At 70.2% G+C, this 14,086-nt stretch overlaps 7 protein-coding genes across 7 annotated transcripts; 2 read left to right on the forward strand and 5 right to left on the reverse strand.

Annotated features, from left to right (window-relative positions):
* Positions 1 to 17: 17 nt before the first annotated feature.
* On the reverse strand, positions 18 to 2,278 carry V1510DRAFT_416963 (6-phosphogluconate dehydrogenase). The gene is made up of 3 exons (XM_066933866.1): positions 2,200 to 2,278; positions 1,773 to 2,028; positions 18 to 1,506 (listed from the first exon to the last, which is right to left on the reverse strand). Exons 2-3 carry the CDS (start codon positions 1,779 to 1,781, stop codon positions 88 to 90), a joined length of 1,428 nt encoding a protein of 475 aa, XP_066788862.1. The 5' UTR covers positions 1,782 to 2,028; positions 2,200 to 2,278; the 3' UTR covers positions 18 to 87.
* A 2,288-nt stretch (positions 2,279 to 4,566) lies between these two features.
* Positions 4,567 to 5,653, reverse strand: V1510DRAFT_394481 (vacuolar membrane protein-domain-containing protein). Its single transcript, XM_066931847.1, has 3 exons — positions 5,313 to 5,653; positions 4,864 to 5,281; positions 4,567 to 4,829 (listed from the first exon to the last, which is right to left on the reverse strand). Exons 1-3 carry the CDS (start codon positions 5,438 to 5,440, stop codon positions 4,647 to 4,649), a joined length of 729 nt encoding a protein of 242 aa, XP_066788863.1. The 5' UTR covers positions 5,441 to 5,653; the 3' UTR covers positions 4,567 to 4,646.
* Positions 5,654 to 5,930: 277 nt separating this feature from the next.
* V1510DRAFT_365272 (uncharacterized protein) lies at positions 5,931 to 7,122 on the forward strand (the record flags this gene model as incomplete). Its single annotated transcript, XM_066931219.1, has 6 exons — positions 5,931 to 6,177; positions 6,210 to 6,431; positions 6,463 to 6,515; positions 6,548 to 6,614; positions 6,646 to 6,766; positions 6,798 to 7,122. The coding sequence occupies 6 exons, from the start codon at positions 5,931 to 5,933 to the stop codon at positions 7,120 to 7,122; spliced, it is 1,035 nt and encodes a 344-aa protein (XP_066788864.1).
* Positions 7,123 to 7,137: 15 nt separating this feature from the next.
* Positions 7,138 to 8,434, reverse strand: V1510DRAFT_416978 (Ran GTPase-activating protein 1). Its single transcript, XM_066933867.1, has one exon. The coding sequence runs from the start codon at positions 8,380 to 8,382 to the stop codon at positions 7,228 to 7,230; it is 1,155 nt and encodes a 384-aa protein (XP_066788865.1). The 5' UTR covers positions 8,383 to 8,434; the 3' UTR covers positions 7,138 to 7,227.
* A 132-nt stretch (positions 8,435 to 8,566) lies between these two features.
* On the forward strand, positions 8,567 to 9,428 carry V1510DRAFT_416979 (cysteine alpha-hairpin motif superfamily). The gene is made up of 3 exons (XM_066933868.1): positions 8,567 to 8,702; positions 8,734 to 8,745; positions 9,071 to 9,428. The coding sequence occupies exons 1-3, from the start codon at positions 8,654 to 8,656 to the stop codon at positions 9,214 to 9,216; spliced, it is 207 nt and encodes a 68-aa protein (XP_066788866.1). The 5' UTR covers positions 8,567 to 8,653; the 3' UTR covers positions 9,217 to 9,428.
* Positions 8,980 to 11,222, reverse strand: V1510DRAFT_430249 (ALG6, ALG8 glycosyltransferase family-domain-containing protein). Its single transcript, XM_066935357.1, has 2 exons — positions 11,212 to 11,222; positions 8,980 to 11,051 (listed from the first exon to the last, which is right to left on the reverse strand). The coding sequence occupies exon 2, from the start codon at positions 11,043 to 11,045 to the stop codon at positions 9,237 to 9,239; it is 1,809 nt and encodes a 602-aa protein (XP_066788867.1). The 5' UTR covers positions 11,046 to 11,051; positions 11,212 to 11,222; the 3' UTR covers positions 8,980 to 9,236.
* A 742-nt stretch (positions 11,223 to 11,964) lies between these two features.
* On the reverse strand, positions 11,965 to 13,555 carry V1510DRAFT_394497 (Alpha/Beta hydrolase protein). The gene has a single exon (XM_066931848.1). It carries the CDS (start codon positions 13,490 to 13,492, stop codon positions 11,996 to 11,998), a length of 1,497 nt encoding a protein of 498 aa, XP_066788868.1. The 5' UTR covers positions 13,493 to 13,555; the 3' UTR covers positions 11,965 to 11,995.
* Between the last annotated feature and the right edge of the window lie 531 nt (positions 13,556 to 14,086).

Here is a 14,086-nt window from a genome sequence, read left to right on the forward strand (position 1 = left end):
CCGCACAGCCGCGCCAGCTCATAGGTTACGAATCCTCATTATATATTAGATTTTCAATACGTGACAAAAAAGGCATGACGCAGGCGCTTAAGCCAGGTAGGTCGACGCCGAGACGTTACCACCACGGCCGGTCCAGTTGATGTGGATGTCCTGGTTGGCGGGCAGGGTAGCCGACGCGAACTCGGGCAGCACGTGGAAGGTGTGGGCACCGAAGTAGTCACGCTGGGCCTGCAGCAGGTTAGCGGGCAGACGCTCCGAGCGGTAGCCGTCGTAGAACGACAGAGCAGTGCTGAAAGCCGGGGTGGGGATTCCCCACAGGGCCGACTTCGAGACAATGCTACGCCAGCCCGACTGGGCCTTGTCGATGGCGCTGTGGAAGAAGTCGTCGAACAGCAGGTTCTCGAGGTCGGGCTGCTGGCGGTAGGCACGGGTGATGTCGCCAAGGAAGACCGAGCGGATGATGCAACCACCACGCCACATGAGGGCAATGGCCGGGTTGTTGAGCTTCCAGCCGTACTCACGGCCAGCCTCGCGGATGAGCATGAAGCCCTGCGCGTAGGAGATGATCTTGGAAGCGTAGAGAGCCTGCTCGAGATCGTCAATCAACTCCTCCTTGTTGCCGCTGAAGGCAGGGGTGGGGCCGGTCAGGATCTTCGAGGCACGGGTACGCTCCGACTTGATCGCCGACAGGCAGCGCGAGAAGACAGCCTCGCCAATGAGCGTGACGGGCATGCCCAGGTCAAGCGCGTTGATGGCGGTCCACTTGCCGGTACCCTTCTGGCCAGCAGTGTCGAGGATCTTCTCGACGAGCGGGGTTCCATCGTCATCGTTGTAGTACAGGATGTCACGAGTAATCTCGATCAGGAACGAGTCGAGAACACCCTTGTTCCACTTGGTGAAGACGTCACCAATCTCCTTGTTGGTGAAGCCAGCACCACGCTTCAGGATGTCGTAGGCCTCGCAGATGAGCTGCATGTCACCGTACTCGATACCGTTGTGGACCATCTTCACGAAGTGACCAGCACCGGCGTCGCCGACCCAGTCGCAGCACGGCTCACCGTCCGACTTAGCGGCGATGTCCTGGAAGATGTTCTTGATGTGGGGCCAGGCGAGCTCGTTTCCACCGGGCATGAGCGAGGGACCGTAACGGGCACCCTCCTCACCACCCGAGACACCCGAGCCGACGAAGAGCAGGCCCTTCTCGGCGAGGTAGGCATCACGACGGTTCGAGTCGGGGAAGTGCGAGTTACCACCGTCAATGATGATGTCGCCCTTCTCGAGGTGGGGCAGCAGCAGCTCAATGAAGTCATCGACAGCCTTGCCAGCCTTGACGAGCAGGATAATACGACGGGGCTTCTTGAGCTTGGCAGCCAGCTCGGCGATCGAGTGAGCGCCGACAACCGACTTGCCCTTGGCCTCGTTCTCAAGGAAGTGGTCGACCTTCGACACGGTACGGTTGAAGGCAACGACGGTGTAGCCGTGGTCGGCGGCGTTGAGGATCAGGTTCTGAGTGGTCAGCAAGTGCCCCGAGAGCGTGAACCGCGAACCAGGTCGCGACCGTTACCGCCGTACGCCATAGTGCCAGACGGGACTGCCCCAACCAAATTGAGTTTCGGTCAAATCAGTGCTATGCCGTTTTGGGAACGGCATATTCACACCGTTGCCGAAAACAACAAAGCGTGGGGGAGCATATTATGCAAATCCCGCTAGCCTATCTAGACACCATGGCGTAATGCGGCATAACCGTACAACCGGCGCGCAGTGTGACTTACCTGACCCATGACGGCCAGACCGATGAGACCGATATCTGCACAATTGTCAGCACTGCCAGCACAGCACAGTGGTTTGGGACAAGGAATCGACTTCCGGTAGCGCAGCGCGCGACTGGGCCGAGAAACAGCGCGGACCGTACGGCACCGACGCCAGTCACCGCCTTCAGACTACCAGTAGCACTCTTCCAAGCCCCCGGTCCACAGGCCGTCGGCCGGGCGCGGCCGACGGCATCTTCAGGAGTCGTACATACCACCACTGTTTCGTTAGCCCTTGTCCGTCCCGAATACAGATCTGCCTCAGCCAATTGAGCGCCGGAGCCGACGCCAGACCCGGCCAATTGACCACGGCCCGCAATTCAGCATCGCCAGCGCACAATTCAGCCGCGAGACATCCGTCTGCACGCATCTAGCGCTGTCCATTACTTACACAGCTTCAGTAGACATCTTGATAATTGATTGGAAGGATAAAGAGAAGAGCGAGGACGGATTGAATGTAGAGAGGAAAGAGGAAAGGAAAAGAAAAAGAAAAGCGGAAGGAAAAAGGCAAATATAAAAAGAAAAATGTGGAAGCCAGCCCACGGCAAACGTTAATGGCACGAGCGAGATTTAGGCGGCGTAGTCAAAACATGAGCATGGCGAAGCGAGCACCAAAGGGACAGCGCAAGGCGTGCAGGCAGACCCGGCGCGGGCTTGGGGGGCCGTGGCCCGGACCCGCGCGGACCCGTGGCTGGACCCAGGCGTGACCCAGGCGAACCCAGACCCGGCTTGGGGGGGAAGGGGCGCGCATACTAAACGGGTAGGGTCACGACCCACGAATCGGCCAGCGCAGAACGCGGGCCTGATCGCTGGCGGCGGGTCGGCGCAGATAGGCCACGCAGCGCTGGCGGCGGATACGCGACCGGTACCGCTGGCGGCACCGCCCCTCCCCGCGCGCGCCAAGTATCGCCGCGGTATCGCCGCTGGCCGCGTATCGGCTGTGCGGCGGTGCGTCGGCCGCCGCCGTCCCGCCCTGAGCCGGCGGCGCGCCTGATAGGCCGGCGCGAGGCACCAGCCGGCCCTTGGCCACATGCGCCTGCCGCTGGCGCCCGTTTGGGGACCGGCCGGCGTGGCGCGTTGCGGTGGGACTGGCAGCTAGGGCCCGGGTCGCAGGCGACATCGCCGACGGCTGCGTGGCTGCCGGCTGCGCGCCGCAGCCGGCGGGTCACGGCTGCGCCCGAAGGGGCTAGGCACAGGTACTGGGGCGGCGGATTCTGGCTGAAGTACCCACCGCTATTATTAATCACGCTACTAACCACCGCGATAATCAGTAAGCCGCCGGGTCGGCGGCCGTCGTTGGCGCGGGCTGCGGGCGCCGGCGGGCCAATGCCAGCCACGGCCGGTGCCGGGCAGGCCAGCCACAGCGCGCACGGCGGGCCGGCAGCGGCGGCGCTGACCCGTGTGGCGGCCTGCGCGGACCGGGTCCGGTCCCAGCGGTCTGGCACATGACGCCTAGGGGCCGTAGGGGCCGGCGCAGCTAGCCGGCGCACCGGGCGTCGCACACCCGCCGCCGGATGGGCTGCCACCGCGATTGGCCGCGGCGGCACCCTCCGGGCCGTGACGGCCCGTGGGGTGTCGGCGCGCGCAGGCCGCGGCCATGTAGCCAGCTGTCTCGGTCCGGCAACGCTGCGCGGTGCGCCTGCGCCCGCGCCGGGCCGCGCCGCGCGGGCGCGCCGCTAGAGCCGTCAACCTCTTCCGGGCTAGATCTGGGCCGGCAGGACCCATTGACGGCCGCGCTGGTCGCGCCGGCGGCGCCGGCGCAGCGGCCCGCAACGGCGGCTGCCGGGCGGACGGCGATCGCGGGGCATTGGCCGTACGCTGGCTGGGGCGTGGCCGGGGGGACCCGGCCGGCAGCCTGGCCCGCGCGGCCGTCTGACGGCCGAAGCCGCGTAGGGCCGGGGTGCGGTGTCGCCAACGAGGACGGCCAAGCTGCCGACGCTTATCGGCGGTGCGTGTTAGCAATATGAGCCATCGCGCGCCGTGGGGGGCTAATTCGGGACGAGGGGACCGTCAAGGGCGCCCCGGCCCGCGTCTGAGAACGGGCGGGGTTGCCGAGAACGGGCAAGCGTGGCCCAACGGGCGAGGAGGGGCCCATGTGGACCGCCGGCCGCGCGAACAAGCCACCGGGGTGGCGAGGGCCACGGGGCGCAGCGGGGCGCCGCGGGTCGACGGCCGGGCTGGCGGGTCGGCGCGGATCGGCGGGTCGGCCGACAAAGGCGGCGGGGTGCGGGTCCGGCCGGCGCGCGGGTCGCTGGCCCGGCGGGTCGAGTCCGGCGGCAGCCTGCCTGCCGCGGCGGGGCCCTAGGCCGGCCTGCAGGGCGGCGCGCCGCCGCCCGACGACGACGGCCGCGCCCAGCTCGCGGACCGGCACAGCCCAACAGAACCGCGGCCGTGGATCGAGCACGGCTGGGCTCGTGGGGGGCGCGGAGCGAGTCCGCACGGGTCCGCCTGCGCGGACCTGCGCGGACCCGGTCCGCCTGCGCTCACGTGGGGTGGGGGGCTGCCGCCGCGCCCGTCTGCGGCAAACGCGCCCTGCGCCGAACGACATGGGGGCCGCCAGATCGCCTCCGCGCGCGCGCGGCCGCCTTGGGGGCCGCCTTGGGGGCCAGCGCCGCCCGGCAAGGCGGCGGCGCGGTCGCCCGCGCCGCGGCGGCTGCGTGGCGGCGGCCGCGCCCGGCGGGCGGCGGCCTGGGCGCGCCCGCGCGCCGCACGCGGGGACGGCCGGCCGCATGGCGCCCAAGCGCGCCGCACGGGCGTGTCCGAACGCACTCCTTTTATTGCTGCTCTCCGCCATGCTCCAGATCTACATACAAATAAAAAACGCGGGCAGCGGCCGCCTCAGCGGCCGTCGCGGTCGCCCACGAGGATGGCCTCGTCCGACGGCTCGTCCACGTAGCGGTCGTTGTCGACCGATACGTCGATGTCCGAGCCCGGGCGGCGCACGACATGCTTCAGGTCGTGCGACTTGATGATCGAGTCCACGAGGTAGTACTGGACCATGTTCATGATCAGCGGGAAGATCTGGCGTCAGCAGGCCCACGGCGCGCGCACTCACCAGCATGACAAACGCGACCTGGACGTTGTCGTGGCCGGCGGTCCAGCCAAGCAGAAACGACGCGAGGTCGTCCCAGAACGGCATCATCAGCATGATGTAGACCACGAACTTCATGCCGCTGAGGCCGACAAAGTACAGCAGGGCCTGGCGCACAAACCAGGCCAGCTTGGGCGGGTGGCCGTACTCCCCCGAGCGCATGCCCACCACGCCCGCGCTGACGGCCGCGCTCTCGAGCACGGTCAGGAAGCCCCAGAGGATGGGCACGCCGATGGTGGTGTCGAGCAGGATATTGAGGAAGTACCAGTCGCACGGGTTGCTGGGCTGGTCCTCGAGCTTGTGCGACGACAGGATCGCGATGAAGAGGTTCATCATGTGGATGCCGGCCGAGCCCACCACCTGCTTGGAGACGTCGTACGTCCTGGCGTCAGCGCGGCCGCGGGCGGACGTACCAGATGAGCACCGGCCGGCGCGGGAGCTCGTTGTAGCGCTTGTAGACGAGCGAGAGGATCGCGAGGCCGCCCATGGCGCCCTGCACCCAGAGCGCGAACGCGCCCAGCAGCTGGCAGCTGTTCTCCATCGTGCGGCTGGGGTCAGTCGCGCGTGCGCGCGCGTATACCTCGTGGGCTGAGTCGGTCGGCGGTCAGGCTCGGACAGGAGCGGAGGTGGCCACAGAAGTTTTTCGCGCGGGACCGGCCCTAGGCTCGACCGGGTTTCACACGCTGGCGCGGCGCGACGGCAGGACTCGGATCGCTTCGTGCACGCGTGGGACCCTGGAGAGACAGGAGCCGGATGCCGAGCGTCGGCGGCGGGCGGCGATGATAAGGCGGGCACCGCCACCACCGCCGCCACCGCCACCACTGCCACCACCGCCACGACGCACGTGACGCGCCGCCGCGGCGTTCTCCGCCCTCCCAACGCGTCCCGATTAGGCAACCGCGCCGCGCGCAAACACGGCCGTCAGAAACGCGACGCCGGGCCAAGCGAGCCCGACGGCAGCAAGCAGGTACGTCGCGCGCGGGCCCGCTGACCAGATCGACATGCTGCGCACGGCCAAGGACTCGGACAAGATGGGCAAGACGGTCAAGCCGCTGCTGTGGCTTGTCCCGGCGGTGGCCGATCTGGTGCTCAGCAACATGCTGCTGGCGGTGACGCGGGTGCTGGCGCCGCGGCTGCCGAGCTACGCGGACCCGCTGACGTGCATGGTCGCGGCCTCGTTCTGGGGCTACCTCTACTTCTTCATCGAGACCGTCAAGCGCTTCCAGGTCTCGTTCTCGGGCGATCCGCTGGCGCCCGAGGACAGCGCGCTCCTGATCTGTACGCGCCGGCGCGGGCCCGCTGACGCGCAGGCAACCACCGGTCGTACGCCGACTACGTGCTGATCTACGCGCTGTCGCTGTACTACCGCATGCAGGGCCGGTGCCGCTTCCTGGTCTGGCGCAACCTGTTCACGCTGCCGTCGCTGCGCTGGCTGCTCTCGAGCGTGCTCATCCCGCAGAACTGGAGCTTCTCGAGCGAGACCCGCCGGGACAAGCTGTTCCGCCGGGCGCAGCTGTCGGACGGGCCGACGTGTACGTGCGCGCGCGACGCCGCTGACGCCAGGGATCGTGCTCTTCCCCGAGTCGGCCAAGTACTCGCTCGAGCTGGCGTACGAGGTAGGCCGAGGCCGCACCGCCGCTGACGCCAGCACATCCAGTTCTGCCGGCAGAACGGGCTGCCGAAGATGACCCAGTGCCTGTACCCGCGCTTCGAGGGTGCGTGCGCGCGCGGCGCCGCTGACAGCAGCCTTTGTGCCGGTGGTCCAGCACCTGCAGGAGACCAAGACGGTGGCGAACGTGTACGATCTGACGTTTGTGTACCGCCGCGCGGACGACGCCGCCGGCGGCGTGCCGCCCAAGGCGCCGAGGTACGTGTGCGCGGCGCGGCGCTGACGCCAGCGCGGCCGACGACCAGGCCAAGGTCCCCGAGACGCTCTACATCCAGCCGGACGAGGCCGCGAGCGTGGCCGCCACGTACCGCTCGGCCCCGCGGCTGTGGGACGTCCTCTTTGGGCCGCCGCAGGCCTGGGAGCTGCACGTGCACGTGCGCCGGCTGACGGTCGAGCAGCTGCCGACGTCGCGGTACGGGCTCGAGAAGTGGCTCGAGAAGGCGTGGACGAAGAAGAACAAGCTGCTGGAGGGCGTGGCCAAGAAGGGCATGGCATACAAGGGCCTGGGCGAGGTCTACTTCCCGAACGACGACATCTTCCTGCTGGAGGAGTGACCCGGGGAACGCGCGCTGGGGCGGACGGGGCCCGGCGGGCGCGAGGAGTCGATTGCTGAATAATATACATAGTTGCAACGGAGTCGTAGCGGCGGCGGCGCCGGCCTAGTTGGCGATGTGCGTGCTGTCGATGGCGTCGGCGAGCGCGTCGACCTCGGCCTCGGTCTCGTTGTCCGAGGCGCCGGACTCGTCGTCGTCGTCGTCGTCGTCCGAGTCGACCTCCATGTCGCTCAGGTCGTCGAGCTCGCCGATGCCGCGCTCGTCAAACACGGCCGCGAACGCGTCCACGACGGGGTCGTCGTCCGCGAAGCAGTTGCCGTTGAGCTCGACGCGCTCGATCTCGGTCAGCGTCGTGGCCACGGCGTCCTTGATCAGGCCCGCGCCGGCCGCGTCGATCTCGTTGTACTGCAGCCGCAGGATGCGCAGGTTCGGGAAGCGGCCCGCGTCCAGCAGCGCCTGGCCCAGCACGGCGCCGCCGCGCGCCGACAGCAGGCAGTCGCCGATGGCCAGCTCGACCAGCTCGGCGCGCCAGTTGGCCACGACCTTGGCCAGCGCGAGCGCGCCCTTGATCGTGAACGTGTTGTCCTGCAGGTCCAGCCGCTGCAGCCGCTGGCACTGCGCCAGGCCGCCCAGCAGCAGCGTCTCGATGCCCTCCTGGCGGATGCCGTTCTGGTAGAAGCGCACCTCGCGGATCGCCGGGTGCACGGCGAAGCACGCGCTCCACGCGTCCATCGAGCCGCTCTCGAGCCGGTTGCGGCCGCAGATCACGCTCTCGAGCGCGTACGGCGTGCCCGCGGCGGCCTTGACCGCCGCCAGCTGGGCCAGCGAGTCCGCCACCTTGGCGCCCGCGATCGGGCCCAGCCCGTTGTTGGCCAGGACCAGGTGCCGCAGCGCGACGTGCTGCGAGAGGAACGCCGACAGCGGCTCGATCGCCGCCAGGCCGAGCGCATTGTCCGACAGGTTGATTGTGTGCAGGTCCGGCAGCGTCTGCAGCACCGGCAGCAGGTGCTCCAGCGACTCGGGGATCTCCTCGCGCAGCCGGCCCGTGAACATGTCGGCCAGGTTGGCCTCCTGCAGGCCCGTCTTGGACTTGAGCGCGCCCGCGAGCGCCTTGCACGCCTCCACGCCGAGCGTGTTGCCGGACAGGTTGATCTCCCGCAGCTCGCTGATCGCGTCGAGCTCGGCTAGGAACGGCGCGATGTCCGCCGCCGAGTCGAGCTTGAGCGCCCGGCCCTCGAGCGAGAACGTGTGGCTGGCCATCTGATAGTACGCGTCTGCGACCTGCTTGCTTGTGTCTCCGCGTCGACGGTCGTGGAGGATCTGAGAATTTTCTGGTCGCGGCCGCGCGAGAAAAGGGCGCGGACGTGGCGAAAGTGCCCGAATGTCACGCCGACGCGGCGCGCCCAGCGGGCGCCACAATGTCACGCCGCCGGGCCGGGTCCGCGCTGGCTGACACTGTGGCGAATGACGAACGCAAATTGCAAATTGCTCGCCGAGCAATTATTCAGCGTCTTTTCTACCAAACATCACCATGCCGCTCGTTGATCCTGTGACCATGACGAAGCCGAAGGAGGAGACGGGTACGTGTGTGCTGGGGCGGGCTGACGCCAGAAACCAAGGCCGGTAGGTGCTGAGGGGAGGGCGCGGCGCGGCCTGAGGCGCACGGGCGCCGGCGCGGGCGGATTGCGACGCGCAAGTCCTGGGCCGCGCGCTGGCGAGGGCGGCGACTCTGGAGCCGGGGCGCGCCGGCGGCGACTCTGCCGGCGGCGGCTCCGGTGGCGCGCCGGGATGCCTGGCGGCTCGCGGGGGCTCAGCCGCGCGAGCCGCACGGCGTGCGGCGCAGCATGGCCCGCAGGTGCAGCCGCACGCCGTGCGGCGCCCACGTAGCCGCCGCACGCCGTGCGGCGCCGCCGCGCCCGCCGCCGCTCGCGACCACGCTAACAAACAGCCAAGCCAAAGCCCTGCTGCGTCTGCCTGGACGAGAAGGCCGCCCGCGACGACTGCCTGATCCGCAACGAGGACGGCGAGACCAAGTGCGGCGACCTCATCTCGAGCTACAAGTCGTGCATGCTGGGATACGGATTCAAGATCTAGACAGAATGTACATACTCCACTCAGGCCCCGGGCCGCGGCGCGGTCAGCGCAAGCGCCAGGCGGTAGTAGGTCCAGGCAAAGAACAGCACGAAGCAGCCAAAGCAGAGCGTGATGTTGGCCACGACGTAGAGGTCCGGCAGGTTGGCCGGCGCCGGCCAGGCGTACTCGGCCACGTGCAGCGCGGCGACCGCGGCGTACGACGCCAGAACGAGCAGGCGCGGCAGCAGCCGCGGCGGCAGCCGCGCCGGCGTGGCCAGCAGCCAGTTCCACAGAAACACCACGGCCGCGTACTGCAGCGCCAGGCCGTCGCGGCGCAGCAGCGGCCACAGCGAGAACACGGCGATGTTGTTGATCCAGTAGACGAGCGCGTTGGCCAGCGGGTCGAGGCCGTCGGCCAGCAGCAGCGTGGTCGGCAGCAGCGGCAGCAGCACACTCTTCTCGTGGACCTGGAACGAGAAGAGGTAGAAGCCCCAGGCGGAGGCGGCCGTGGCCCAGACGAGCGCGTGCTTGCGGGGGTAGAGAAAGAGGCCGGCGCAGGCGGGCAGCACGGCCGCGAGCGTGGCCGCGAGCGCGGCCCGCTGCAGCTGCGCCGGCAGAAACAGGCTCTTGAGCTTGACGGCGGTGTTGGCCGTGCACCACAGGTTGGCGACCTTGTCCTCCCACAGGCCGCGGGCGAACGGGAAGATCCGGTGGAGGACCTGGGCGGCCTCGCGGGGGACGCCCGCGGCGCCGCCGGCGGCCAGCACCACCACCGGCGCCCACACCGCGGCGAACGTCGCGGCCACGGCCGCGCCGAGGGCCACGAGCCGCGCCGGGTTCGGCCGCGGGAACACGCACAGGCCCAGCAGGTACGCAAACACCGGCAGCGCGTAGTACAGCGCCATCTGCTTGAACGACAGCGCCAGCACGAAGAACACCGAGCCCACGACCAGCCGGCCGTCCGCAAAGTGCGCCAGCGCCAGCGTGGCCAGCCCCAGCATCACCGTGTTGTACTGGAAGTGCCCGTGGTCGACCAGCAGCGTCGCCGGCTGGAACAGCACCGCCGCCGACAGCACGCTCTGCTGCAGCGGCGCCTGCCGCCGCTCCTTGACCGCGCGCTTCACGTACAGCCGCACGGCCGGCACGTACACCGCCAGCTCCGAGAGCGCGACCGTCACGCGCATGTACGTCTTGAGCGACGCGCCCTCGGCGCCGCGCGACGCGTCCAGCGCGAACCACGCCGGGTCGATCCACGACCCCAGCCACCCCAGCGCCCACGAGTGGTACGCCGTCAGCGGCGGGTAGTCGAGGCCCCAGTACGGCAGATCGTACCAGTACCACTTGCGCACGGGCAGGTGGAGCGTGATCTCCATCCAGTGGCGCTGCGCCTCAAAGTCGCCAAACATCGGCGGCGTCTGCGCGCCCGAGTACGATCCGAGCCCGACCGCGAACCGGAAGAGCAGCCCGATGAGCGTGGTCACCTGCCGGGCGACCCACTGCGTGCGGGCGGCCTTGAACGTCGAGAGAAAGACCTCGAGGGGGGCCGTCGGCTCGTCTGGGGGCGCCGGTGCCGCCGCCGCCGCGGCCTTGGCCGCCTTGCCGGGCACCCGGATCACCGGCCGCGCCGTGCGCGCGCCCTGGGGGGCCTGCGCGGCCTGCGGCCGGCCTCTGCCGGGCGTGCCGGCGTCTGCGGCCGGCGCGCGCGGCCGTTTCGCCGCGCGCTTGGTAGAATCCGACGCGTCCGGCCCGCCGTCCGGCCGCGCCTCTGGCCGGCCCGTCCGCCCGTCGGCCGCCCGTCGCGCCGCCGCGGCCGCCGGCCCCGCCGGCTTGTCCGCGCGCTGTCTGCTCATTCGTGCCTGCCGTCAGCGCGTCCGCCCGCGTCCATCGCGCATCCGCGCGACCGCATCCGCCGCATCCGCGCGGCGCCGGCCGCCGCGTCCATCCGCCGCGGCCGCCGTCCTGGCGCCGGCGCCGGCCGGCCGCCGCCGCGGTGGCCGCGTGCGTCGCGGATCGTACCTTGTCCTGTCGGCTGGTGGTGATGTTTTGCCAGGGCCGACTTTCCAACTAACACACCACGACGAGGTCGCAGACTCCATCGGCAGACGGAGACACCGCGGCATCAAGCGCAGGCGGGCACGGAGGCCCCCACAGCGCCAGATCGCAGGAGCGAGCGCGCAGGCGCGGACGGGCGCGATCTCAGAGTGGACCGGGCCGGACGTCAGGCACCGGAAGGCCGTCCGGACAGGCCGGCGGCGGATCGACGACACAGCGGGCCACAGGCCCCGGACGAGAGCGCGGTGCGGGAGGCAGCAGAGCGCGCGGCGCGCGCCCGCGCGGGCGAGCTGGCGCGCGCGCGCAAGCGCAAGCTGGCCGAGAGCCCGCCGCGGGCGGAGCTCGGGCACCACGGGCTGCGGCGGTCGCCGCCCGGCAGCCCGCTCGCGGGCGGGCTCAAGCGCGCGCGCAAGGTGCTGCTGGCCAAGGACAGCCCCAACGTGTACGTGGACGGCGAGCGGCGGGCGGCGGCGAGCCCGAAGGCGCGGGCGGCCAGGGTCGGGCTGCGGTGCCACGTGTGCTACCGGCAGAACCCGTCGCTGCTGTCGGCGGAGAGCTGCCAGTGCGAGCGGTGCGGGCAGACGACGTGCCTGGTGTGCATGCGCCAGTGCGCCGTGTGCCGGGCGCTGTGCTGCAGCCGGTGCGGGCGCGAGACCTACGTGGCCGACGGCGACGGCGCGGCAGACGAGGTGCACTGCGCGCAGTGCATCGAGAGCGATGTATGCATACGGCCGCGGCCTGAATTGAACTAGAACCGCCGGGTGAGCTCGAAGGCGTCGTAGGGGGCGAGCGCGTTGAGGGCGGCGAAGGCGCCGACGCGGCGGCGCGCGGCGTAGTCGGCGGCGTCCATGGCGCGGACGTCCTGGCCGTGGACGGCGACGTCGGCGGGCGCGCCGGGGAGGAACGCCCAGGGCGGCAGGCCGTGGGCGAAGCGGAGCCAGCCGGTCTGGTACCGCCGGACGAGGCCGGCGTACTTGGCGGGGTCGGGCAGGGCGTAGACGTCGAAGAAGAAGCCGACGTCGACGCCGTGGTGGGCGTCGAGCGCGGCGTCGAAGGGGTTGGGCTCGTCGAAGCAGTACGTGTACACGGCCGGGCCGGCGGCGGCGGCGCGCAGCCGGCGGGTCGTGTTGTGGACGGGCGCGCCGTACGAGAGGTCGTCGTAGAGCTGGACGGCGCGGGCGCGGTTGGCCTCGGCGCCGTCGGGCGTGAAGCCGTAGAGCCGGACGAGGTCCGGGCCGACGGCGGGGAGGCCGGCGACGGTGGCGTAGAGCGCGGCCGGCGCCGGCGCCGTGATCCGCGGCGCGTAGAACATGGCCTCGAACCGGCAGCCGCCGAGCAGGACGGCCTCGACGTCGGCGGCCGATGGCACGCGCTCGGCGAACGGGCCGGGGCCGAAGAACCGGCCGTCGTCGACCGGGCCGTACACGCGCGCGAGCCGGACGACGCCCGCCACGAGCGCGGCCGGCGGCAGCGCGCGGAACTCGTCCAGCGTGGCCACGCCGCACGCCGCCAGCGCCTCGTCCACGAGCGCGCGCGCCTTGGCCACCGGCAGCGGCGTGCGCGCCTCGATCACGGTGCTCATCATGCCCGCCCGCCGGAAGAGGCCGACCGAGCCCGGGGCCTGCGTGTGGTAGTGGGTCCCCAGCGACCCGGCCGACTCGCCCAGCAGCGTCACGTTGGCGGGGTCGCCGCCGAACGCGGCAATGTGCTCGTGCACCCACTCGAGCGCGATCTGCTGGTCGCGGCTGGCCAGGTTCGGCTCGTCCTCGCGCACCATCAGGTACCCGAAGAAGCTGAGCCGGTACTGCACGTTCACAAACACCACCGGCAGGCCCAGCTCGACCGACGCCTGCACGAGGAACCGCGGGTCGTTCATCGGGTCCCACGCCGAGCCGACCATGTTGCCGCCGGGATGGATCCAGAGCATCACCGGCAGCGCCGTGCCGGCCGGGATCTCCTTGGGCCGCGTCACGTTGAGCACCAGGCAGTTGAGCTCGTCCGTGCCGGGACACGCCCGGTCGACCTCGGGCCGGACGCCGGTCCGCGGCGTCAGCGGCTGCGGCGCCAGCGGGCCGAACTCGGTTGCGTCCACCACGCCCGAGTACGTGTCCACGCGCTCGGCCACCGCGTACCGCTCGGCGACGGTGGCGAAGGGTATGCCGCGGAACTGCACCACGTCGGGCGTCACGGTCACGCCGCGGAAGGCGGCGCCTGCGCCCAGCGAGGGCGTCTCCAGGATCGTCATTGTTGCCGTGCCGGGGCAATTCGCCGACTTAAATGACGCCGTGGCGTCGGCCGGGGCCGCCAGCCGGCCTGGGACTGGCGTTGGCGGGTGGGTCTGGGCGCGGACATCCCGGCGGGGCACCCGCGTTCCGCGCCGCACGGCGTGCGGCTCTGCCCGCAGGGCAGCCACCCTCGACGGAGTCGCCGCCGGAGGCTCGTAGACGTCGAGGAGCAACTTGATTGAGGCCAGCTACCGTCCGTAACGATTCTGAGCAGATCGGTCCGGCAGCGGAGACGAGAGATGTGCTGAGGTCCGTGCGGCTATATGCCGCACGCCGTGCGGCTCTGCCCGCAGGGCAGCCACCCTCGACGGAGTCGCCGCCGGAGGCTCGCAGACGTCGAGGAGCAGCTTGATTGCGGCCAGCTGCTGTCCGTCATGATTCTGAGCAGATCGGTCCGGCAATGGAGACGAGAGATGTACTGAGGTCCGTGCGGCTATATGCCGCACGCCGTGCGGCGCTGCCCGCAGGGCAGCCACCCTCGACGGAGTCGCCGCCGGAGGCTCGCAGACGTCGAGGCGCAATTCGGCTGAGAATGGCAGCCTTTCGTCGATGAT

The sequence above is a fragment of the Dipodascopsis tothii genome (genome assembly GCF_038497935.1).
Source record: "Dipodascopsis tothii strain CBS 759.85 unplaced genomic scaffold V1510scaffold_15, whole genome shotgun sequence".
NCBI classification, from domain to species: domain Eukaryota; kingdom Fungi; phylum Ascomycota; class Lipomycetes; order Lipomycetales; family Lipomycetaceae; genus Neoaidaea; species Neoaidaea tothii.